At 43.2% G+C, this 26980-nt stretch overlaps 1 protein-coding gene across 1 annotated transcript in view; it reads right to left on the minus strand.

Annotated features, from left to right (window-relative positions):
* Window positions 1-607: 607 nt before the first annotated feature.
* CBLN4 (cerebellin 4 precursor) overlaps window positions 608-26980 on the minus strand; it is a 61459-nt gene continuing 35086 nt past the window's right edge. The window contains exon 4 of the mRNA XM_072801475.1: window positions 608-715. Coding sequence (XP_072657576.1) covers window positions 630-715 — 86 coding nt within the window. The 3' untranslated portion in view covers window positions 608-629. The remainder of the gene's footprint in view (window positions 716-26980) is intronic.

Consider the following 26980-nt stretch of genomic DNA (forward strand, 5'->3'; position numbering starts at 1 on the left):
GGCAGGAGGAAAGAGAATCTTAAGCAGGCTGCACACCCATTATAGAACCCAACACTGGACTCCATCTCACAACCCTGAGATCATGACCTGAGCTGAAATCAAGAGTTAGAGGCTTAACCAACTAAGCCACCCAGGAACCCATTTTGTTTGTTTGTTTGTTTTTTGTTTTTCTTAAATAAAGCTTTAACATAGTTGGTAACACACAGAAGCCACATAAAACTACTTCTTATTATTAAAGACTCCAATATTCAGCCCAATACAAAAGCCATATTTATTTTCCAAATTACCAGAGGTCCATGGAAAGGGGATCCATTTCCTAGTTTCTGATGTGGTTCAAAATAAAGCTAGTGTTCCTAATTTAGACCATTTCTTTGATCACCTAATAGAAAGGCTCAAAGATGTAAAGTAGTAGTAATTTGGGGGAGAAGAAGGTAGATAAAAAGAAACAAAGGATCTCGGTTTTTGGCCTAATGCCTGGTAATCTGGAGGCCATCCTGTCCTGGCAGTGTGCCTGACCATTACCAGTCCAGAACTGAAGCCCCCTGAGGGAGGTACCTTGTTCATTCACGCCATCACAGTATAAAGTTTTGTACATTTCACTTCTTACCTTGCAAAGCTCATTAATGTTGTCAGATCTGTGCAATAACCCACAGTACATACACCCTCTGACCAAGGTGGTATTTGGAGTTCCACTTTCCAGATGAGGAAGCCAAAGCTGTAAGAGATTCAGTGACATGACAATGTCTTATGACATGCCTCAATCATTTGCCCAACTGTTAGCTCGCCATTTCCCCCTGAGACAAATATTAGCCCTTTGGAATCTCTTGTCCCCGATAACCTAACATTACCATGATTGACAGGCCCCACACCTCACTAGTTAGTGAAGGTTTAAATGTGATGATGGATACAAGCACATCTAAGACCAAGCCCGGGACAAAGGAAGAGTCTGGCAAATGTTTGTTAAACTGGAATCTGTGGGCACAAATCAAACCCCTCAGAGGAAAAAATATTGATGGCGAAGTTCCCAGAAGACTCATGAGGTTTACTAGAAGCATGTCAAGAATATTCCAGGCGGGGGCACCTGGCTGGCTCAGTGGTTGAGCATCTGCCTTTGACTCAGGTCGTGATCCTGTGGTCCTGGGATTGCTTCGCACATCAAGCTCCCCAAGGGGAGCCTGCTTCTCCCTCTGCCTATGTCTCTGCCTCTCTCCCTGCATTTCTCATGAATAAATAAATAAAATCCTAAAAAAAAAAAAAAAAAAAAAGAACAGGCGGCATGTTTGCATTAGCAAAAAATCAAAAGTGATCTGGAGACTGGCCCATAGACAGATGTGGCAAAGTAAAGCAAGCCTCCACAATATAGAATTGTACCTAGCAATTAAACAAAAAGGTATGCAATACAATATGCCCTGACACAGCAAGATCTATAAGATGTATTTTTGAGCAGGAAAAAAAAAAGAAGACAATTATATGTATAAAAGAATAAAACAATACATATTTACGAAGGATACACATGTCTCCTTCCAAAGAATATACAAGGAAATGTGCGTAAAGCAAGGTTTGCAAGGACATACACAAAACCTATGGTACAAGTACTGAATTGAGTGCAGAGTCAAAAAAGAAACTAGTCATATCTACTGTGTTTTAATTTTTAACAATGAAAATGTGATCATGAATTACTGATACAATTAAAAATTAACAACAAGGAAACTTGAGGCAGTCGAAAGTAACCTCGGGTTGCTTCTAGCTAAAAGTAACCTGCCTGATTGACATAATGCTAAAATAAACAAGAATAAATAGGGAAAAGACACATCTAACCACTTACTGAAATAGAAAACAAAAGGGTGAGAAACAAGCTGATTGCATTCTTTCTACTTTAAAATTTTTATATTATTATTATTACTATTATTATTATTATTATTATTATTATTATTATTGCTTCTACCTGGCTGTGTCCCATATACACAGTACAATTATCTTTCCTCAAAATATCATCACTCAGTTGAATGATCTCGCCACTTGAAAACGGGTTTGGTACAATCGTTGGATATTGTTGGGAAATTATCATCAACTTTCTTTTCTCTCCAAAAAAAAATTCACAATGACACTGATGAGTTCTGTTGTTTTTCATATAATACCTTAACCCAGTATAAATCCGTAATTTGCATGGAGTCCTTGAATTGTGACATTAACGGAGAATATATCCTTATAAGACAGAGCGCTGTGTCCAAATTACAATTCCTCTGGACTCACTCCCTGTGGACAAATTCACGTTCCCTAAGCTCCCCCCAAGCAACATGCTCTTAGCTGCACTACCATACATCCCTCATGTAGAGCAAGCATATGAGTTTCTACTCCCATAAACCCTGCTTCCAGAGCCCTGAAGCACACGAGCCAGGTTGTAGAAGTGGCTTCAAATCCATATGACAGTCTTGGCTGACTTGGCCCATTCTACTGGCTTTAGAGACTATGTTTTGGCTACATAGATTGACTTCTTTACTCCAGATCCCCTTTGCTCAGTCTTAGGTTCATATGCCCACAGCTTCTCTCACATCTTTACCTTGATAACTCATGTGCATCTCAAACTTAACACATCCCAAATGAAAACTGATTTTTCTCTCCTAAATCTCTCCTTGTCTCCCCCATTTTAGTTGGATGACCCCAACATCCAAAAGGGAGCAATGTGAGAGTCATCTCCAGCTCCACATTGTCCCCTAATCTGTTGGCCATATTCACCAGCCCTGCTGCTTTGACCTCCAAGTGTCCCTCAGATCCATCTGCTTCCATTCTTCCATACTATCTCACCAGCCTGAGATGAGCCACCATTGCCTCTTACCTGGTCTCTGGTCGCACTTCTACTTGCTAGATGGGATGCTTCCTGCTTCCGAAATCATTTAATAAAGCCAATTCTAATCTTCTCATCCAAAACAAAACAAAACAGTATCGCTCCTCTGCTTTTAATCCTGTCAAAGGCTTTCTGTTGCACCCAGATTAAAACCCACTGAGGCCCATAGGCTCTAGTCCTCACTGGAGCCAGGAGGACTAGAGCCTATGTAAATCCCAGACCTTAACATACATCCTATTCCCTGACGTCAGCACACTTTAATCTATTTTGTTGTAGAAAATAATCTCTTTCCTGCGACATTTCCTTTCCCCTGGATTTTTACAACCCTGGCTCCTTCTCACCCTTCAATATCACCTCCACGGAGACCCTTCCACAACCACCCACTCTACACTCGGCCCTGCTTTATTTCCTTTGTAGCACCAGTCACCAACTTTACTTACACAATCCCTGTGCTCTTTCACAAGAGCAGGGATCTTCTCGAGTGTATGTATGGCTATAGACCTACTTCCAACCTCAAGGCTTGATACACAGTTGAGATGCCAATAACCATTTGTAGAATAAATGACTCAAATATTTATGGAGTCCAGTGCTGTGTGTTCAACACTTTGATGGGGGGGGAGGGGATACATTCTAAAAGGTATAGAACTGAATGCCTAATCTCGGCCCTCAAGCATGGTGTATTCTATTGAAGAGACAAAATCTGGGATCCCTGGGTGGGGCAGCGGTTTAGTGCCTGCCTTTGGCCCAGGGCACGATCCTGGAGACCCAGGATCGAATCCCACGTCGGGCTCCCGGTGCATGGAGCCTGCTTCTCCCTCTGCCTGTGTCTCTGCCTCTCTCTCTCTCTCTGTGACTATCATAAATAAATAAATAAAAAAAAGAGACAAAATCTATACAGCAAAAAGGGGAAACTAATATCAGAAGCCAACAGGTGCTTGAATATTCAAATCCAGTATTAGATTGGATGCCTTTAGTCATGTGGAGTCAGCCAGAGAACTTCCAGTAGAGAAGGCTAAACAAGTGATACATTTACAAATTGAAGGGGTGAAGTCATGAAAGTTGGAGAAGTGAGAAATAATGAGCTCTGGGGTGTTCAGGAACAGTTTTATGGAGGAGGCTGAATTCATACCAACCTAAGACGGTTCAGAATTAGTTGAAACTACTCAAAATCACATGGAGCTATAGGATGATGCTAAAAAAACAAGAAAAAAAAAAAAAAAAACATTCGCCTGCCAAATAGCAAGATGTTTTATTCTGTCTCTAATATGTCCCATACCAAGGAGTTCTGGCAATTTCCCAAGTTAACTCAGAACTGGAACAAGACACTGCCCAAGATCTCTTTTTTTTCCCAAATCCCAAGTCCATGCCTGCATGTTCCCCCACTTCCCAACCCAGTTCCTACTCACTTATTGTATATTCTTGAGGCTGAAGAGACAGAAGGAAATTCTTTCCTGAAAAACAGTCTGCCACCCTCTATGCCCTTTGTCTGAAGGGTTCTCTTCCTCGCTCTTGTCCTTGTTAGCCCTAGCCATTTTTGGAACATTAGTATCTCTCCAAATGGAGACTTTGCAAGAGAGCTAGTGCCCTACACTAAGCCTCGGGAATCTTACCAGCTAGAGGCAAATGCATGTTTTTCACCTTCCCCACCTTATTTATCTAGGGTTGTGAGTGGTCCAAGGTCCAAGGTCCAAGGTCTTGCCTAACAGATGTATCTTTATGCAAAATAACTTGAAGGAATGGGGAAAAAATAAAGAAGAAATGCAAATGTTTAGCCACTCCAATTTTTCTATCTTAAAAATAACTCCAGAAACAAGTGAGGAAGAAGCAAAGTTCAAATATTCTCTATCTATTCTAAGTCCATGGCAAATGTTCTTTTCATACTAGAACTTCAAGTGATTAATAAGAATATAGATTAAAGGAAACAGTCAACAAAACAAAAAAGGCTACCTATGGAATGGGAAAAGATATTTGCAAATGGCATATCAGACAAAGGGCTGGTATCCAAGATCTATATAGAATTTATCAAACTCCACACTCAAAAAACAAATAATCCAGTCAAAAAATGGGCAGAAGTCATGAACAGACATTTCTCCAAAGACATACAAATGGCCAACAGACACATTAAAAAAATGCTCCATATCACTTGCCATCAGGGAAATAGAAATCAAAGCCAAGATGAGATACCACCTCACACAGTTGGAATGGCTAAAATTAACAAGACAGGAAACAATAAATGTTGGTGAAGATGCAGAGAAAGGGAAACACTATTGGTGGGAGTGCAAGCTGATGTAGCCACTCTGGAAAACAGTGTGAAGTTTCCTCAATAAGTTAAAAATAGAGTTACTGTATGACCCAGCAATTACACTGCTGGGTATTTACCCCAAAGATACAAATGTAGTGATCTGAGGGGGTACCTGCACCCCAATGTTTATAGCAGCAATGTCCACAATACCAAACTATGGAAGGAGCCACAATATCCATCAACAGATGAATGGATAAAGAAAATGTGAGATACACACACACACACACACACACACACACACAATGGAATATTACTCAGCCATCAGAAAAGATGAATACTTATCATTTACATCAAGTGGGTGTAACTGGAGGGTATTATGCTGTCATAGTAAGTCAATATTATGTCAAATAAGTCAATCAGAGAAAGACAATTATCATATGGTTTCACTTATCTGTGGAATATAAGAAACAGTGCAGAGAATCATAGGGGAAAGGAGGGAAAACTGAATGAGAAGTCATCAGAGAGGGAGAAAAACCATGAGGGACTCTTAATTCTAGGAAACACACTGAGGGTTGTTGGAGGGGAGGTAGGTGGAGGGATGGGGTAATTGAGTTATAGGCATTAAGGAGAGCACAGGATGTGCTGAGCACTAGGTGTTATACACAACTGATAAATTATTAAACACTACATCTGAAACTAATGATGTACTACATGTTGGCTAATTGAATTTAAATAATAATTTTTTAAAAAGGAATATAGATCAAGCAACTGAGGGGCATTCCAAATTTCTTCTGAGAGGAAGAAAATTTGAATTGAGGGAGGAAGCTCTGTTTGGAGTGCTCGAAAGACAATAAGGGGCAAGGCTGGCTTCAAAAATTCCATACAGGAAAAATGGGAGGATGGCAATTTGTTTGGAAGGGTGTAGAAGAGGAATGGATATAAGCCGTGTGTGCGTGGCAAGCACGCTGCCGTAACTCAGACCATTTGCTTAGTTGGGCTGGCAGGACTGCGTAATTACAGAAAGGGCTGAATTTCCCTCCAGCCACCTCTTGGCACTACCGATGATGAAGAGACAAGAGACAGGTGTAACCAAACTGAAGATGCCCACTGGAGTAGTGTGAAGGGAGGGTTAGAGACCCCAGCTAGAGGACAAGACAAGAACAGGAAGAACCGGTGAAAGCCTGGAATATGATGGCAACAGTGGGAAGGAGAAGGGAGACACAGGATGCCTTCCAGGGGGGAATTCGACAAGATGGGGTGACTGGATACATTTTGGAAATGATGGAGATGAGCGAGGCAGAAATTCTCCAAGGTTGCGGGCTTGGCAGACTGAGCGTATGTCAGGGAAGTCAGGAGGAGATACGGGTTTGGGGAGCATGATGATGAATTTGTTTCTCCACCTGCTAAATTTGAGGTAACAGCAGGATATACAGGTGAAAATGTCCAGTATGTTATCGGAAATATAGGAGCCAGGTCCAAATAGAGCGCCTGGTATTTGTTAAAACAGCACAGGCTGAAAGACTCACCTAAAACACACACAGACACTGCAGTGCTTTGCTGAAGCCTCTGAAGCTTGCAAATTCTCTGTTCTCAGTTCTTTATGATCCCCTGATTTACAGATATATAAATCCCCAAAGCTAAGGACACCCGGGTCTTTCATAACAGATAACTATGAGGGCAGCCCGGGTGGCTCAGCAATTTAGTGCCGCCTTCGGCCTAGGGTGTGATTCTGGAGACCCAGGATCGAGTCCCACGTCGGGCTCCCTGCATGGAGCCTGCTTCTCCTTCTGCCTGTGTCTCTGCCTCTCTCCGTCTCTGTGTCTCTCATGAATAAATAAAATCTTTAATAAAAACAATAAACAGATAACTATGAAAGCAAAGATTCAAAGAGTCGGGAAATATATAGGAAATTCTCCAATTCCGTGTGGCTTTGGGACATTTGCCTCCTACCTGTTGATTCTTATTTACCTGGCTTATGTACATATGTATGTATATATCTTACCTTATGTACCTGCATATTCTTTATGATTCTTACTGTATCTCACTACCACTACATATCCACCCATGGCAACATGGCACCTGTATACTATTATTACTCATCTTTTTATAAATCAGTAGGCATTTTTTTTTAGCATTAGCCACATGGCCCCTATATATTGTTATTCATTTCTCACCTTTTTGTAAATCAGTATTTTTTTTACCTAAATAAATTTAATTTACAAAGCAGTACTACTATAAATGAAAAAACAAGATCATTTGTTATAAATAGAATACTATGGTAAAAAAATAGAGCTAATGTGGAGAAAAACATTGAATTTAGCTGCTCAGTAGCATTTGTGGTAGACGTTTGTATTTATTTATTTATACATATACATCCTCTAAAAGTACTTCCTTTATGAGGAAGTCCAAACTATAGGGTCTTGACTTCCACAATGGGTTCTGAAGAAGCTTACAGAGAGTGCTCTTCCCATCTCCTGGCAAGTGACTTAGACCTGGCCAGTCAGATGCTCTGGCTCATGACTTTGAAATGTAAAAGGAAAGAATCAAGGACAAAGGGATAGTTATAATGAATTCACACTGAGGCACCCAAACAAGGGCATATGGTACATTGCAAATATCAGCCACATGCCCGTGCAGCCTGTTTCCATGACATTTTCTTACTTAATTTCTCAGATTTCCTAGACTTCCTTTGGTTGAAGATAGAGTGAGTTAAAAAGTGGTTCCTCCCACCCTAAAAAAAAATCATGTCCACTCAGAACCTCAGGATGCTTTGTTTTTTGGGAATATGACCTCGCAGATGTAATTAATTAAGGATCTTGAGATGAAATCCTGGATTTGGGGTGGGCTCTAAACCCAAGGATTGGCATCCTATGAGAAAAGAGAAGAAACAGCCTTGTAGAGAAGACAATGTGAAGGTGCAGGTAGAGGCTGGAGTGATGTGTTGACAAGCTAAGGAATGTCAGAAGCCACTAGAAGCTGGATAAGGCAAGAAAGGTTCTCCTTTGGATGCTCTGGAGGGAGTGTGACCCTGCCGGCACCTTGATTTCAGGCTTCTAGCATCCACAACTATAACAGAACACATTTCTGTTGTTTTAAGCCACCAAATTTAGAGCAGGCCTAGCAAACTGATACACAGGGTTTGGGGATGTCTCTTCTGATTACATGGACTTTCTTATATCTGAGCTATGCCCCGGATGAACACGTCTATCCATCCTGCAGGTAATTAGCATTTTCTGGCCTTGGGCTCTCATCTTCCAGGAGCTACCCAATTTATTTTCTTAAGTGGCTTCCGTTGTTTGCAACCAAGAAACAGGTTGAAATACCTATCAAAGTTTATAAGCCTGAGACCCATTTTTTCCTGAAATGAAGGAAGCAAGAGTTAGAGTGGTTGCGGTATAACGGCACCAAATTGAGACTTTCTTCTTGGGGCCATTGGGAAGGCTGAAAGCATTTGAAAAGTAAATCTGTGATTTAATGTTATTTGATGCCACATCTCTTTACTGCCTGAAGTCACCTACTATAACACTGGTGATATGTCTCACATCTTGGGAAATACCAATTTAGTAAAATGTCCCAACTTCACAAATAGAGAGACTGAATCTTGGTAAGGCAAAATTAAAGGACTTGCCCACAATCCTACAGAGAAGCCAGCAGAAGAGCCAAGTCCATGACCCTGTTCTAGATTTTCTCATTCGACACCCCACTCCATACTTTCACTACACCATACATCTCTTCTTAGGGCTTGTATTCACCATATTTCCAGCTTCGGTAAATGTTATGGTTTACCATCTGCCCTTCATGCAAATAGAACAAGGGCAGCACCTTGCTCTGGACAGCTTCATGATGTGCCCCAGAGACCTTGCCCTGGCCTCCTGCTTCCTCATTACCACCACCCACTGGGGCACTTTTCAAAAGCAAACCAACCAACCTAGAGTCTCTAACCCCCTTGCTCATCAGGTTCTCAGACAACCAGGGAGCCTCCACCCTGGTTGGAGATCCCAGAGCCCACCTAGATCACTCAAACCAGCCATTCCTAATCCATTTATCCTACCTGGCCTCAGAAACCACAAGAAAAGCTGTTGCCATGCTTCCCCTCTTTTCCTTCTGCCTCTGACTAGCCTCTGTGCTTCCCAGTGTGACTCCTTCCTCTTAGGGACTATGAGGAACCAATTATCTTTTCAATATAGTTGTTTCCTGATCTGTTGGCCTTAACTATGCCTCACATTTTCAAAATATATACCATATTTTAAGACCTGCCTCTCAGGACACCGGGGTGGCTCAGTGGTTGAGCATCTGCCTTCAGCTTAGGGCGTGATCCTGGGGTCCTAGGATCAAGTCCCACATCAGGGTCCCTGCAGGGAGCCTGCTTCCCCTCTATGTCTCTACCTCTCTCTGTGTGTGTCTCTCATAAATAAATAAATAAAATCTTTAAAAAAAATTTTTTTTAAAGACCAGCCTCTCAAGAAGGAAGTGTATGCCGTTAGCCACCATAATTGGGACAATTCCAATAACCTTGAACAGCACTGGGATCTAGTATGATGACATCTACTTCCTTTACTATTGTTCCATTTTCATAGGAGATAAAGAATATCTCAGGGCACCTGTGCCACCTGGGTGGCTCTGTTGGTAAAGTGTCTTCCTTCAGCTCAGGTCATGATCTCAGGGTCCTGGGATCAAGCCCTGCATCAGGCTCCCTGCTTGGCAAAGAGTCTGCTTCTCCCTCTGCCTCAACTCCTGCTCATGGTCTTCTCTCTCTCTTTCTAATAAATAAAATCAAATCCTAAAAAAAAAAAAAAAAAAAAAAAGAATATCTGGTGCTTTTTTCACACACCATGCTTTAGTACTAAAGGAAAAGCAGGGATGGCTTGTGTGGTTTAAATACAACCTTCAGGATTAACTGGTTGTGACAACTTGGTCAGCTATTAACCCCTCTAGCTCTGTTTTTCCCATCTGTAAAACATTTCTATCACCCTCATAGGGTTTTTATGAGGATTGCAGGACCCCATGTAATGAAAGCACACAGTACATGCCAGGGAGAGAGTAAAGAAGGGCTCATTAGATTTAAACTCCTAACTAGATCGATCAATAGTTTCAAATAATGCACATCAGAAAAGATGTCCCCAAGTCCCACGCTTCTAATGGCTTGTACTTGGTGGGAACTTAATGCATATTTGTTGATTGCCAAATAAGAACTTATCTACTACGTCAACCATTTATTGAGCATCTTCAGTATGCCTTTGAATATACCTATGGCTGGCATAGACAATGAACATATAAAAATAATTAAGTTCATTCTGTGCTTTCAAGTATTCCAAACCTAGCTTATCTCCAACACAGGAATCTGTTAAAATTTCAAGAGAAAATTCCCTTGACTTGAAGAGAATCTCATTTTTCCAAAAGGAAAAAAAAAAAAAAAAACTTATTTGAGTTTTCTTTTACACTCATCCAGAAATCATGATTTGTTAATGGCTCATGAGAAAGTACTATAGCCCATGTCACTGCAACTACAGAAATCATGGTGACCAAGCAATAGCACAACTACCTTATGCCCAGTCAAAGGTTCCAATAACTCATGATAACTCTGTAATGGCTTAACACTCAGGTCTGAAAAGAAAGGCTATTTTCCTGGAACATTTTACAGAAGCATTCTTCAAAAGTGATTCATTCTTGGTTGGAACTCTTTGGCATGTTTGGGGATCATTTATCAAGTGTGTTTACAACAAAGGTCTCTCTCCAAACTTAGGAAGTGTGGAAAGAGCCCTTAACACAATAAAAATAATTCTAACCACCAAAGCAAGCAGACAGAGACTCTGGACAGTCAGCTATAGGTCAAAGCAGACAAAGTGAACATGAAGTGGGGGCTTATGCCAGAGCTCCGGGGATGATCTTGTTCTTCAAAGAACTACTACTTGCTCACTGCTGCTGAAAATTCCACCATTACAGCACCATGACAGGTCTTTTAGTTTTCTGTTTTGATCTTAATTGAAATGCAAACTACGAAGCCTGCTGTTGAGAGACAATGCCCCATGAGTCTCTTGCACGTCTTCAAGTCTTGTGACTGCTGTTGTAATAGGCTATTCTTTCAAGAGTTGTGTATAGCAAACAGCCTTGGAAGAGAGAGATGGCATCTCCTTATAGAGCAATAGGCAAGTTTTCTTTTCAAAATAAGAAAGCTAATGTCTCTCTCTAGAGCAAAGGGCAGAAACTGCCCATTATAAAAGATTTGGGTTTCCTAAATTTAAGGTTTCCCTCTTGTAACCCAACCTATAAGCCACTGCACATCACCTGGCCCTTTCTGTGGTACCCTGTGGAAATTTGCACTTAGCAAGCACAAATGCTGAAACTCTGGCCTTCTACCATTGCCATAGGTAGTAAACTGTCCTTTGCCTCTGATCCAGGACTCTCATGACCTCCTAACATCTGTAAACTTTAAAGTCCTTACCAACTGCTGTCTATTAATGTTCCTTTATCAGTTGGAAGTTGGCTTTCAGGGGCTTCTCCATCAGCCCCCTTCACTTTTATAATATAAATAAAATAGGTTTGCTACATGGATAAGGTTTCAAGACAGGTCACCTCAAGTCCTTTTTTGGGCAAGTTTCCTCCTGAGTCTCTCCCATATAGAAACTCACAGGGCCACCATTCCATGTAACTCAGCCACCCCAAACTGGGAGAAATTTGAGAATGCTGAAGACCTCGCAATCAGGAGAGAAGGAGCAAAGAGTGAAAAGAAACAGAAATGTATTCCAATTCTTGGAATTTTGTCAAAAGCCAACCTTGCCAGATATGACTACTTCAAAGTTGTGATGGATTCTAAAACTCAGTTTATGAATGTATGAAGAGTAAAGAGCAACTCAAAATCTTTTGTATCCTATTTTTGTGTATTTCAGACCAACCTAATTAATTAATGACCCCACTTAAATATTCTGTTGGAATACCAGGGCTGCCCAACTACAGTGCACTGATGAAATCTAGCCCCCTGCCTATTTTTATAAATAAAGTTTTATTAGAACACAGCATACCCATTCATTTATCGTTGGCTGTGGCTGCTTTTGCGCTACAATGGCAGGAGTGCGTAGTGGAAGCAGAAACCAGAGGGTCTCTGGTCCGAAAGTATTTGTTCTTTGCTGACCCCTGGTAAACTCTAACTTTCTTTCAGTCACTCTTGCTGCCTGAGTTACCTTCCCAAATAACAAAGCTGACTTTCCTTACTGAAGTCTTACAGAGCCTTATGGGATGAAAGCAGACCTCCCCAGCTCTGCGCACAGCTCACACTGCCCGAGCCCGACCTTCCTCTCTGACTTCATCTACCCTCACACACTCCTCACTTCTGCATCCCCAACACCCCCAATCATTCCCCCTCTCCTAGGGCCTTTCAAGTTCCTCCCCTGAGCTCTATGCTTACAAGACAATATCCCCTTGCTTAGAATTTTCTTTTTCAGAGCAAACTTCACACCCTACTCCCCTCTCACTTTTTACAGAAGCCCATCCTCCTTAGGTCTCAAGCGGAGTGTGCTGGTCTCTCCTGTGTCCCACCAGCATCTCTGCTGAGCAGGAGCCCTGGGGTGGTGTACGGGCTAGGCACGAGCCTCTTCCCTGCTGCTGTGCTTTCGTGCCAGAGGTCACCCCCCACACCACCACCTCCTCATGCCCAGCCTCCAGTCACTCTGGTTCTCCGGCTGCCCCTCGGGTCCTGCCTCGTGGCCACTGCACCTGTTCCTCCGGCTTCCCTGCTTCCACCCATCACTCCTCCAGAAAGGCCTTTCCTCACTGCGTTGGCTGATGTCCCCCTCTCCCCATCTACATTCCAGCAAAATATTTCCTGCTTAGGAATTATCATAAGGCCTAATTAACTTGTTCATCTTTTCATCTAGTTGATTTTTCTGTCTCTTTTCGCTAAAATATAAGATCTGCGAAGGCAAGAGAACTCTCTTGTGCGTGGACATTTCCCCAGCGCCTACCATTGTCTGAATTCAATATCCATCTGTCACTGGAGTGGGGGCATGTCTCTCGGTGCCTAAATCCAAGCTTAAAGGGAGGGCAGAGCTGCCGGTCAGGGAAGCAGGACCAATTCCATGAAGCTGACAAGACTCGCTTTCACACCTCGACGATGTCCAGGCGGCATGATGCAGCGCTCCTCAGCCTTGGCTGCACACTCTAATCAAATGAGCAAGTGATAAACAAACAAACAAGCACTGGCACTCCACCCCCCTCCAGGGATTCGAATAAAATTGACATTGAAGTCTAGAACGCGTTCCAGGTGATTATAACGTGCGGCAGAGGCTAAGTGCCACTTTACCTTGCTTGGTATGCAGGAGAGAGAAGAGACCTCGGCGCTGGGATTAGAGTGGCTCCTGTTATACAAATGAGAGAGAGAGAACAAGGCAGGAGGGAAACAAGGCCATGTGTGGCCCCGCAATGGGAGGATGAGAGCGAATCACGAGTCAGAGGCCATGACTAGCCTCTCTGTCTGGGCTCCTGTGGGTGACGACAGACCGAAAGATGGACAGCACAGAGATTGGACTTGAAAGTAATACCGGGGAACCCTGGGTGGCGCAGCGGTTTGGCGCCTGCCTTTGGCCCAGGGCGCGATCCTGGAGACCCGGGATCAAATCCCACATCGGGCTCCCAGTGCATGGAGCCTGCTTCTCCCTCTGCCTGAGTCTCTGCCTCTCTCTCTCTCTCTGTGACTATCATAAATAAATAAAAATTAAAAAAAAAAAAAAGAAAGTAATACCGATGGCACACAGAAGTATACTCGACATCATAGCTGTCGCAGAGTCAAGCAAGCAGATGCCTTCTTTTTTTCTATCAGGTTGGAAATTTAAAAAACAAATTTTTTTTTTTAAAGTTTGGAAAACTGCTGCAGAAATGGCAATACCCAGCGCTGGTGGAGATGTGAAGAAATAGAGAAATGTCCACAATCAGTGATCTTCCTGGATCAGGTCTGGAGGGCGACCACTGAGACCCCATATGATAGTAACGTGGTGTGACCCCAAGATCCCTCGGTGGTGCCAATTCCCTGGCTCCAGGGACACTGGCCTTGTGTCCTCAGTTCTGGCCACACTGTCTTCTGTGCCAGTTCTTGAAGAATCAAGATCCCTTTTCCAGTAGTCGTTTCCTCCACCTAGAACCTCCCACAAAGAATCACACAACAATTCTGCTAACGTGCCCTTCCTTTAGGGAGGCCTCCCCTGACCAGGCCATCTAAGAGGAGCCACCCCATCCAGGGCCCCTGACAGGTCCTTATTTCACTCTGTCCCACTTATCACTACTGCTAGTAAATCCTACTTATTTTCCACCCACGTAATGTCCGCAGCCTCACAGATGCAGGCTCTGAGCGGGCCTTAACCTGCTGTGCTGACGGCTGGATTGCCAGTGCCCAGAACGGAGCAGGAACTGCATAGGTAGTACGATAGTCAAATGAATGAGTGTTTTGTTCAGAGCTTCATCCTTAATATGGAGAAAACTGCATGGCACAAAATAGAAACTGCCTAACTGAATTTGGAAGGAAGGAGGAGAGGAAATAGATTCTGGATGCTTCTCTCAATATGAGACTCAGTAGGAGAGAAAATGGAATGGCGTAGGTGCAAAATGAAACAGGGGAAGAAAGCACCAGGAGAGAAATGCATGACACAGAGCAGGGCTGCAGGGTGCCTATCAAGTTCAAGGCCACGATTCCATCAGGGTCCCTCACCTCTGGGACGAGCCTTTGACCACCAGCCACGTACAGCCCACCCTACACAGATCAGTGAGTAAACAACATCCACGTAAGGACCTCGAAAGGGCCCCATGGCTCAAGGTCTCCCTTATGAGCAAAATACACAGCACTGAGGGAGCAAGGCCTTGCAGCCCCAGGCACCACACCTCACACCTGGCAGTGGCCACCCCCCGACACCACCTGCCCCAGCGAGGCATCTCACAGCAGAGTATTAAGAAGCATGGATGCTGAGGTGACCTGGCTCTCCTTCACAGCAGGCATGACAGCTTGGGCAGGTCACCACTATCACAGCCTCAGTTCCCATATCTGTAAAATGGGCCAATAATGGGGCACCTGGGTGGTGCAGTCAGGTAAGCGTCAGGCTCTTGATTTCTGACGGGGTCATGACCTCAGGGTCAGTGGTTCGAGCCCCACTTCAAGTTCCACACTTGGTCTGGAGTCTGCTTGGGAGTCCCTCTCTCCTCTGCACCTCCTGCTTGTGCTCTCTTCTCACTCAAATAAATTTTTAAAAAAAATAAAATGGGCTAGTAATAATTATTGTGGGATGCCATGAGGGTTAAATGAATGCTTATTTGTGAAATAGCAGAACTGTGCCTGACATGTAGGAACCCCCAAGCATGGCTACTTGGGGATGGAAGCTCCCGAGGTCACCTGTCCCCTGTCCCGCGACACTGTGTAATCATCTCTATTACGTCCTCCGCATTAGCCAGACATCACCCTAGGCCCTTTACACACACTATTTTAGTTACCCCCAGTAAAGCCCCGGCAGGCAGGTATCATAAGTGAGGAACACAGAGGGAAAGCTTGCCTAAGATCACACGGTAGCAAGTCTCAAAGCCAGTATCTAAATTCACTGGGTTCTGGCTTTAGATCAACGTGCCAGTAAGTCAGTAAATGAGGAGACCCGAAGACCGCCCCGCATTGAGAATCAGCGAGAAGACCCTGCGTGGGGAGGCCAAGGCCAACGGGCCCGGCGCACCCCTCCCTAAAGACAGCTGGTTTTATGTAACCACTTCTAACCTGGTTACGTCCTTTTAAAAAATTAAAATTACTCCCCAGGGCACTTCAGCCTAACCTTCTCTTCAACTGCTTTATTAAGACATAATAAAACACCTAACCCAGATATTAAAGCCTTGCAGAAACGCCTGCCTTAGCCAGCCGCTTGCGTACACTTTGTCCCTGGCAGGCTCAGACTTCTGTGCCCCACGTTAAGGGGGAAAGGCTAACAAAGGGTAGGCCCAACCCGGCCAATGTTCATCAGTAAGAGGTGATTTATTAGGAGAAAAAGATAACAGCCTGCTTCTAAGAGATGGCCCCTGCAACCAGCTCCGCAATTAAAGCTGAACTGTGCAATCTTTGCATTTAAAAGGAAATCGGTGGTATCGATCGAGTCCAATAAGGCAGCCACCTATGAACACATTACGGATCCGACTACTGCAAAACATGGTTTTGAGATAAAATATATCAAAATCGCTGTGAGCGTTCTATGGCCAAACATAACTGGGTTACCCGATGGGGAAGCTAAAGAGTGCTCATTTTATCAAGGGAATGGGGTGCAAACACTTTGAATGAGCTCTTTGCTGGTGTTCCTTGCTCTGTAGTCCCTGCTGCTGCCAGTAATTTGCTGGAGGGTTGATTTAACAGGGAGGATTTGAATGGATTCTTACTCCCTTTCCTGGGGTTGCACACAGCAGTCGATTAAGTTAGTGCCAAAACCTTAAAAGACTCCAACCAAGGTAATCAGTTTAGGGGGATTTAGGCCACATGGGCTCCAGATCTGGTTTTGCAAGGCAATTGTAAATCTCCAGTCAGCTGGGTTTGAGAATTCCGCCTCTTTGCACCAGGAGGAAATTCAGTAGTGATAGGAAGGCTGGCAGACTGGGGAGTTACCTTCCCAAGTTAGCAGCATCTTTCCAGACCCGCACTGAATTTCAGTGTTAATAGTTTTATCAGTCTTAGGGAGGTTGAATCGCAGTAATTAAAGGGTCATCCCAGCTCCCCAATCCTAGTGTACACAGGGATATTTAAACATGTGAGTTTCTATAAATTATGCAGAAACAAAAATGTTAATGCCACGTTGAAACTGTTGCATGAAGATCTGCTCAAAGAATTTGTTTTTTTCAAGAGTAATGCAGATTTGGAAAAGTCAATCAAGCCAGGCACCAAAAGCTGCTTGGAAAAAATACTTAGTCTCAAGCCATGATATTCCTGGCAAAAGGTGGTTTCTTGTTTTTGGTTTTTTTGTGGTTTTTTGTTTGTTCGTTCATTTGTTTTTAGGAGGGAGCCCCTGGGAAGCCTCAGAGAAGAAATGATTTTCCATGTGAAGCGCTGAAATGGAATTTAAGGTTTGACTTCATTATGTGGGGGGCGTGGGGCTTTTATGTGGCTTATGGCTTCATAATATGACCTCGCAGTATTTTCATCCCATGACTAGGGTTTCCATTAAATCTGGTGCAGGGAAAAAAGAGAGGCCTCAGAAGAAGAACTGAAGAAAAGCACAGGCAGTTTTCATATCTCTGAACGAAAGTGAAGGGGATGAAAACCGTAATGCGGCCAATCACTCCCAGGAGCCTGGTGAATTGACCTCAAGGGTTGAGTAGCTAAATTACAAATAAAGGCAAAACTAAATAAGGAGAAAGACGACTGTACACTCAAGTGCCTTGTTTTGCTTTTGTCACTTTTCAAAATATGTAAATCCATGCATTCATCCAATAAGTAATTTTGGAGCATCTGCTATGTGTTAGATATAATACTGAGGACAGAGCAGTGAACACAATAGATGAAAATCTCTGCCATCCTTAAGCTTACACATTGCAGGGAACGATGATACGCAGGTAACAAGAGGGGCACCTGGGTGGCTCAGTTGGTTAAGCATCTGACTCTTGGTTTCCACTAGAGGGAGAGAGAATCTCAAGGGGACTCCCTGCTGAGCATGGAGCTCTACTTGGGGCTTGATCTCATGATCCATATGATCATAACCTGAGCTGAAACCAAGAGTGACTTAAAACAGGCTGCAGCCAGCACAGTGAATCTTTGAATTACATGAAGGTGCCTCATTCCGGATGGATTAATTAGAAAAAGTGGTCTGTCCCTCCCCCTCCCACTCCAGATACCAGGAGTGCTTGAAAGGCAGAGTGTAGGCTGGATTCCAACCTCCCTCAGCCTCCCTCTTTTGTGGAGAACACAGCTAGTACTTGGCATCACAGAGGCTTATAGGTGGTCAGGAAAACCTTCTGGGATAAGATCTGACATGGATAAGGAAGCAAGACATTTTGGTATCTGAAGGAAGAGTGTTACAGGCAGAAGGAAGAAGCAGGTGCAAAGGTCCTAAGGCATCATGCCCCATGTATTCATGGTAGAACAAAGAGGCAGCGGGGGCTAGAGTGAAGGAGTTATATTTCCTTCATCTGGAATTCTAATTCTAAATAAGACCTAGGTACTTTTAGTACGTGTGAGACCTAGGTGGCTGCTGCAGACCTGCTTTGAAGAGAGATCTTCTTCTTTAATGATCAGATATTAAGTAAAAAAAAAAAAAAAAAAAAAAAGAATAAGAAAAATTTCAGACTTGTGTGGTCTTGTTTCTACACAACAGACTGACAATCCTGACATGATCCTGGACATTCATCAGCAAACGCATACTGAAAATTTACTATGAACAAAGTCCCATGCCCGGCAAACAAGTAAAAAAATGAGCACTGCTCTCGTGATGCCTACAGTACACTGTGTGAAGGGGGAAAAACAAACAAGCAGAAAATTTAAATAACAAACATTGTTGAGAGCTATAAGATAAACAGCATGTGTGGGTTGCAGAAAGCAGTGAGGCATGGAGGAGGTTATCCACTTTAGACAGGAAAGGCTAGACTGATTTCTGGAGGACTAGCAGGCATTCTCGAGAAGGTGGGGTGAGTCCTGGACATAGAGAGGAGCAAAGATGCTTAACCAGGAAAAATTTTGATCTGTTGGAAGAGCAAGAAGCCCAGGATAGCCAGAAATGTGCATGACGAGGAGAGATAATGGAGAGTTACCGGAGCAGTCTGCAGAACCAGAACTTGGTGGGTCTTGCAGCTTCTGGGAAAGAGCTTGCAGGGCTTTTCTATGTGCAGTGGGACATAGGCAGCCACGGAAGAGTGGTAAGCAAGGGAGTAAGGCAATCTGATCTTTTCATGTTGCTACACTTGACCATCCCTAGGGAAGTAGTCCCCAACTACCTTGGTCTGTTCGGACTGCTCTAACAAAAAAAAAAAAAAAACAGACGAAGTGACAGAGTTCTCATCATTCTGAAAGAAATCCAAGAGAAGTCCCAAGAGCAACGTGCCAGAAGATTGGGTTCTTAGAGAGGACCCTCTTCCAGGTTAGGAGATGGTCATCTTCTCATTGTGTCCTCACGTGGCAGGGGGCAAAGAGAGAAGCCCCAGCCTGACTGGGACGGTCCAACTTTATGCCTTTTGTTCTGCCTATAATTATGAAAAGTATCCTCTTTCATTGCCAAAAGTGTTTTGGTTTGGACAAAAATAAATAAATAACATGATCCCCCACACAGGAAGGACCTCTCTCACTGAGTCCAATGCAGAGTTTCCTTCCAGTGTTGGGATAAGTTACTGTTTCTTTAGTTGAGCCCCAGATAAAGTAGCAGCTCACGTTTAGTGGCCATGCTGTGTGAAATACATAAATCATTAAGTTCTACAATGTAGAACTTTTTTAAGAACTTTTAAGAACTTTTTTAAGTTTTAAGTTCATAAATCATTAAGTTCTACAATGTAGAACTTTTTTAAGTTCTACAATGTAGATTGTATGAGATACCTGAAGATGATAACGCGGACTGGGGGTAAAGATGAACCTCTTCCATTACGTGCTTATTCCAGGCAGAAATGCATTCATTAGAATTTCTGGCAGCATCAGCTGAACAATTTAAATTGTTTCTCTCTCTCTTGCTCTATCTCTCTCTCCTCCCCACCCCACCTGCCCTATGGAGGGGTCACAGATGAATTGTGGTAGGCAAACTGTAAATACAATGAGACCAAACCATAGCTGTCTCATGAGGCTGTGAGATTATCCATGAAAAACACTTGCTATAGTTCCTGACATACAGGAAGCATTGGGGGGGGAGGGGTTCTTGTTTTTGTCATCATTGTAAATCTGAACTATTTTCTTGGCTTAAATAGAAACCAATTGTTAGGGCAGCTGGGGTGGCTCAGTGGTTTAGCGCCACCTTCAGCCCAGGGCCTGATACTGGGGACCCAGGATCAAGTCCCACATCGGGCTCCCTATGTGAAGCCTGCTTCTCCTTCTACCTGTGTCTCTGCCTCTCCCTCTCTGTGTGTGTGTGTGTGTGTGTGTGTGTGTGTGTCTCATGAATAAATAGATAAAATCTTTAAAAAAAAACCCAACTGCTAAAAAAAAAACAAGAAAGAAAGAAACCAATTGCTCATCATAATTGGTATCTCTCCTTCTATTTAGATATTGGTATATGTAATTTTTTATGTAATTTTCTCGAACAGGATTCAGGCAAAGTAAAGATGGCATAGCTGAGACTAATCTCAGAAAAATTTGTAATTTACAAGGATAGGAGTTTGTTGTTTGTTTTTTTGTTGGGCTTTTTTTTTTTTTTTTTTTTTTGGTTGGAAATGGCATTCCCGGGGAAGAAATAGCAAAAGCAAAGAAATGGAAAAACGAAAGTTTGCACTTCAGGAAATGGCTAGTAGTTCTAGCACGATGAGGGCATGTGAGTCACAAAGAAGGATGGCTACAGAAAGGATTAGAAAGAGTGACAGGGGCCATTTTGCAAAGATTGTTGAATGCCAGGCTATGAAGTTTGAATTTCACCCAATGGGTGTGGGGAAACCGAACATATATAATGCAATGGAACAACATAATTACAATGCTTGATAAATAAAGCTATAATATAAAGTTAAGAGATATAAATAGAGGGTAAAATTGGAAGCAGAGAGACTGGTTAGGTGGCCACTGGGAGAGAGGTAACCAACTAAACCATAAAGGAAGAGAATGGGAAAAGAAGAGATTAATTCACTCAAATAATGTTCACTGTGGCTTCCCTTCTCCCCAAGCCTCACTCTGACCCACTTTCCCATCTCATCTTGCATCTGATTAGAAGAGATGATCAAATCTGATCAAAAGTGAAAGATGGAAAAGTCTCAACGTGTTTCCTCTTTTCACATGTATTGATATAATAATGGCTACCATGCCTAGAGTACTCTACATGTCAAACACTATCATAAGTGCTTTATTTTTATTAACTGGCTTAATCTTCATGAGGATTTGATGACATTGTTATTATTCCTATTTTGCAGATGAGAAAACTGACCCACAAAAGATTAAGGAGCTGGCCACGATTGTGCATTGAGTAAGAGGGAGAGCTGGATTCAACTCTGAATCCAGAGCCTTCCCTCTTAATGTACCCTTTCCTGCCTCCTGATGTAAACAGCTCAATCCGGATGGCTTATTGATGAGGAATACACATGATATTGTGTAGGAATATGCATGATACGACATTCCACATCTTCAAGCAAGGGGGAAAAAACTGTCTTTAAGACCAATATTATTTTGAAGAGCATAGTCAGTCGCTATGATTTCTTTTACAGAATTATTTCTAGTAAATCCATTAAAAAACGGTTTCTGTTCTGCCCTAATATTGGTTTAATTCTATCAAGAAAGCTACAAGGAGCAAAGATAGGGAGATGGTATGGATGCTTCGTTGTCATTTTTTACTTAGGGGATGGTGTGTCCTGGTACCCTGATGGAGACCTCTCTCTCCCACCATCCCCTGGACAAGAACTCAGATTTTTACAAACCAAAATCTCTCCAACGCCAAGAGCAGACTCTTCCTCCAAATCCCAATCCCTCTCAGCACCTTCCCTTCTCCATGTTCTGAAAGCCATCAGATCTCTAGGATTCCAATGACAGCCCAGCTATTGTACTGTTGACAATGGCTGCCCATTCTTCTTAAAACATATAGTATTGGCACATCACAATGAAGCTAATAAACAAGAGCAGGCTGAAAGGAATAGATGAAAAATGAACTCAGTTATCTTCCCCCAGATGGTTCTACAAAAGCCTCCATTCCACTTGTGCCTTTCTGTGCATCGGGGTGTGTCTATACATAGATACACAAATCCCAGTGGTCTCAGGACATTCATTTTTGTGTGTCTTGAAAGCTGTAATACCAAGATGAAGAGGGAGGTATGGGGGCTGGGGGTGGGAAGGGCTTTGTGTTGCTGCTGTACTTTTTGCCAAAGCTAAGAGATTCTTAAGTGGCCATATATAAACCTCATCCTAGTATGGTGCTATAATAAGCATAATAATTATAAACATAATTTTCTGCCTTTCTTGCCATTCAAAACATGAGTTAACTTACTGAATTCAACTATGTTTCACCTTAATTTTCTCCCAACAGACTATAAGCTTCCTTTATTCATTCAAGAAATAGTTATTGATTTCCTAGTATGTACCAGCCTCTATATGACTCTAGAAATCTAGAGGTTAGCAAACCGAATGCACATCCTGCCCTTCATGGAGCCTATAGTCTAGTGGGAGGGCCGACTCTAATAAAGGGAAATACGTAAGTTGTTACAGAATGAATCTGCAGTAGGTTCTACTTTAATGGACTTCCGTTGTTTTTGCATCTCTGGGGGCCATTCTCTCTTTACTAAAGCAGCACCTTGCTTTTCTGCTCCCCTCCACCCCAGGTGTGGTAGGTTGACCCCACCCTGCATAGGCCCTCGGGCTACATACATTCTAGGCAGTGCCTTCAGCCTCTGTGGCTTGTTCCAAAATGAGCAGGTGGTACGTGTCTACCCAGTGACAAGACTATTGTGGGAACCAGTGACAAGACTATTGATGCTCTGCCGAAGGCCTCCCTGGAATCTGGGCCAGGCAGAAACTGATGAACAACTAGAAGAAAGCAGCCTGGGCATTGGACATAGATCAAGTCTTTGTGACACCTGAATCCAGCTGTGCCTGTCATCCTCCCCTCATCTGCTGCTACATGAGTCAATGAGTCCTCTTTTTTTTTTTTTCTTTCGTTCTTTTTGCTGAAGTCAGTTTGACTGGGTTTCTTTCATTGCAATAAAAAACACCCTGATTAGGGGCACCTGAGTGTCTGCCTTCCACTCAGGTCATGATCCCCCGGTCCTGGGATCGAGCCCCGCATCAGGCTCCCTGCTCAGTGTGGAGTCTTCCTCTCCTTCTGCCCCTCCCCAACTTGTGTGCGCTCGCTCTCTCTCTCAAATAAATAAATAAAATCTTAAAAAAAAAATCACCCTGATTAAACAGAGCCACAAAGAAAAAGTACAGGATAACATGAGATCAAATAACACAAGACTGGGTTGTATCCAGGGTTGTGTGAAGCTCTGAAGTATGAGTGACAACGAGCCAGCTGAGGACGCGATGGACTTGAGGTTGGGGACCAGGTCTTGGCTACTTCATGATTCTCTCCCTAGTGCCTTCCACAGAGCACAGAACGAATAGAAGATTAAAGTATGAAATACCAGTTAGTCTCTCATCCCCATTTAGACCAGCTTACTACGGCCACAGCAATCCTGCATAACAAACCACTGTTTATTCTCACAGCTCTGTGGGTCAGGGCTCCGTGAGGTGACTGTGCCGACCTCAGCTGAGCTCACTCACACATGTGCAGTCAGCAGAACGGAACTGGAATCGATGAGCAGCCTGACTCTGTTCCAATGTCCTTCATCCTCCACCTGGACCAGCAGGCCAGCCCAGGGACGTCATTTTGGTGGCGATGGCTGCGCTGCAAGAGGGCCAGTCAAATCACAGATGCATTTCTTAGGACTTCGATTAGACCATGCCTCTGATATTTCATTAGCCAAAGCAGATGACACAGACAGACCCTAGGCCCAGGGACAGACAAATGTATTCTGTCCCTTTAGAGAAAAGGACATCAAAGTTGCTGCAAGATGTATGAACGCGGGGTGAAATGAAGTGTTGGAGCCATTCGTGCAATGACCGAGCCAGAAATGATTTCAAGCTCAGAAAAGCTAAGTGTGAAAAAAAAAAAAAAGAAAGAAAAGCTAAGTGTGTAGTCCAGATATTAAAAATTTATAGTTTACTGTCAAGAAAATAGGTGGTTCATAAAAACAATCAGAGAGGCTTATAGGTGAGAGATTGCTCCACAGAAATATTCCCATAAGAAAAAGTAGATGTGAGACCGAGTAGGCAGTAGTTTCCAGCCAGTTTTCTTTAGTATAATCATTTTCTACTAGTTCCACACAACTTTAGAGCAAACCACATGCCTGAAATCCAACCACAGAAAACACAGTGTTTGTATCATTCTGTTGTTGCCATGAAGCAACAAGTTGGAGTTATCAGGATTCTAGCAGAGAGCAGCCCATTCAAAGGAGTCGCAGAAGACAGATCAATGAGGCCACTATTTGCAAAACCTTGGGTAGAGTTTCCAGAAATGACCAAGGATAGTGATGCACCCAGGCACTGGCACAGGAGGTAGGGCTGTGCACCCTTACAATGAAAATAAAGGGACCTATTAGCAGAACCCACCAAAAGCTTTACTTATTGGGGAGAGGCCGTCCGACGTGAGCTGAGAAGAGATGGAGGAGAGAGAGAAAGAAAACAAAGAAAATTAACTACCCCAATTCTTTTTTCTTTTTCACCCTTCAATCTCCTCCAAGCACATCTTTCAGCTGTACCCAACCAGAAGCCAGAGGTTAAAGGGAGTCCAGGTGATGTACCCCACGGAGGTCATCATCCTGGGGCACAGGGCCAAAAGAAAGGGTGGAAGATGAAGCTGGAATGTCAGAGACTATTCAGGCCATTTATGTATAGTTCTAATAGAACCTCTGTCCTTTGATTTATCTGCACATTATTCATCTGAAGTGGTCAATAGTGTTAGTTACCAAACATCTCTGGCTCTCTGCCTCTTAACAGCATGACAGGACTGCACTGCTTTGTCTCCTAGTATGAGTGGGCCCAGGGGAATATTTCTAGCCAATCCGCAGGGATGAAAGTTATGTGAGGCCCTTTGGGACCAATTACTTATTTACTAGGTTAAGACCTTCAAAACTCTCCTTTTCCTTTTCCATAGTTACCAACAGCATTCCAGATAACCCACCAGAAGGGGATCCCCACATAAGACAATAAGTAGATCCATCCTCCACCCAGCCACACATCAATGGATGTGTAGAGTAAATAAGAAATAAACCAGGGGGCGCCTGGGTGGCTCCATCGGTTAAGCATCTGCCTTCAGCTCAGGTCATGATCTTGGGGTCTTGGGATTGAGCCCCACCTCCGGCTCCCTGCTTAGTGGGGAGTCTGCTTCTCCTTCTCCCTCTGCCACTCCCCTTACTTGGGCTTTCTCTCTCTCTCTCTCTCTCTCATTCTCTCTCTCTGTCAAATAAATAAATAAAATCTGAAAGAAAGAAAGAAGAAAGAAAGAAAGAAAGAAAGAAAGAAAGAAAGAAAGAAAGAAAGAAAGAAAGAAAGAAAGAAAGAAAGAAACCAGTGTTAAAGGCACTGAGAATTGTAGGTTGTTTTGTTACTATAGCATACCAAGTCTATACTGACTGGTATGACCTCATCTGGAACTACACAAGCCTAGTATTGGGGGCAGGCAAAGTATCCTGGGAAATCTACATTTGACATTTATCCAGATGGTAGTTAATGAGAACTCACTACATGCAAGATGCCTGGGTGGCTTAGCGGTTGAGCGCCTGCCTTTGGCCCAGGGCATGATCCTGGAGTGTGGGGATCGAGTCTCACATCGGGCTCCCTGCATGCAGCCTGTTTCTCCCTCTGCCTGTGTCTCTGCCTCTCTCTGTGTCTCTCAAGAATAAATAAATAAAATCTTAAAAAAAAAAAAAAAAGAACTCACTATATGCAAAGCACTGTGCTTTGGGGTACAAAGATAAAATGAGTTAACTCCTGTCTTTCAGATGCTTTTTCCTTGCCAAATTAATTTCTCAAAGTAGGAATGTACTAGGTATTTACTATGTGTTTGGTGTCAAGACTCTATGGCAGCTGCCATAACCCAGAGTTTCTGATGTTTACGCCTTTTTTTTTTTTTTTTATGTTTCCGTCTTTGTGTAATCCCTGTCTTACCATGCAGGCAAAATCTGGGAATTGCTATTAACCAACAGACTATGACAAGTGACAGGATGATGTGAGGACATGTATGCAATTACCTTATAGAAGATTGTAACGCCCACTTTGGATAAGAGACCATCTCCCTTGTTGACTTCAATGAAGCGTGTAGTCATTTCTAGGGGTGTCCATGTGTCAAGGCTCTAAAGGTGGTCTCCAGTCAGTAACTAGCTAGGAGCCAAAGTTAGTGTCCAGCTGACAGTCAGCAAGAAACTGAACTCTGCCAATAATGATATAAGTCTGTAGGTGTATCCTTTCCCAGTCAAGCCTTCAGATGAAACCCAGCCCTGCCTGGCACCTGGACTGCAGGCTTGCCGTTGATATAGCTAGGCAACACCTACAGAATCTGGAAGATGACAACTGTGAGTTGTTTTAAGCTGCAACATTTGTGGTAACTTGTTGCACGGCCGTAGATCGCTAACAGACTCACGGGGGACCATGTAGGTCCTCTGCGTGCACCGTTTCATTAATCCTCACAGCCAGACTGTGAAGTGGGTGCCATTATTATTGTATTCATTGTGTAGATAAGGAAGGGACCTGAGGCCTCAAGAGTTTGCTCTTCTCATCCAAGGTCTCAAGGCCAGTGAGTGGAAGTCACTGGATTCAAACAGGCAGATTCCAGGACCCGCACTCTTAATCTCTTCTGTGCTGCTTGCGTGTTCTGCACTTTTGACCTTGCCAGTGTCCTGCACAAAATCTGTCAGCTGAGAGCAATGGCTTCCACCTCCCATGAGGTGGCAGGAACTTACAGAATGTAACAGCTAATACTTTTATAGCACTTACTGTATGCCAAGCATGTCATGTGCCGTACTTAATTTAACCCTCCCAGCAACCTCATGATGAAGGTAATGTTTTTTTTCCCATTTGGCAGATATGGACATAGAGGTAGAGAAGAATTAGGTAACAGATCCAACATAATCCAGGTAGTAAACAGAGGAGTCAGAAACAAACCCAAGAAATCTGGCCCCTAAGACCATCTTCTCAACCACTATATAATCTACAGCCTCTAAATTGTAACTAGAATCCCAAAGTTAGGGAATGATTT

The sequence above is a fragment of the Canis lupus genome, chromosome 26, assembly GCF_048164855.1.
Source record: "Canis lupus baileyi chromosome 26, mCanLup2.hap1, whole genome shotgun sequence".
Taxonomy (NCBI): domain Eukaryota; kingdom Metazoa; phylum Chordata; class Mammalia; order Carnivora; family Canidae; genus Canis; species Canis lupus.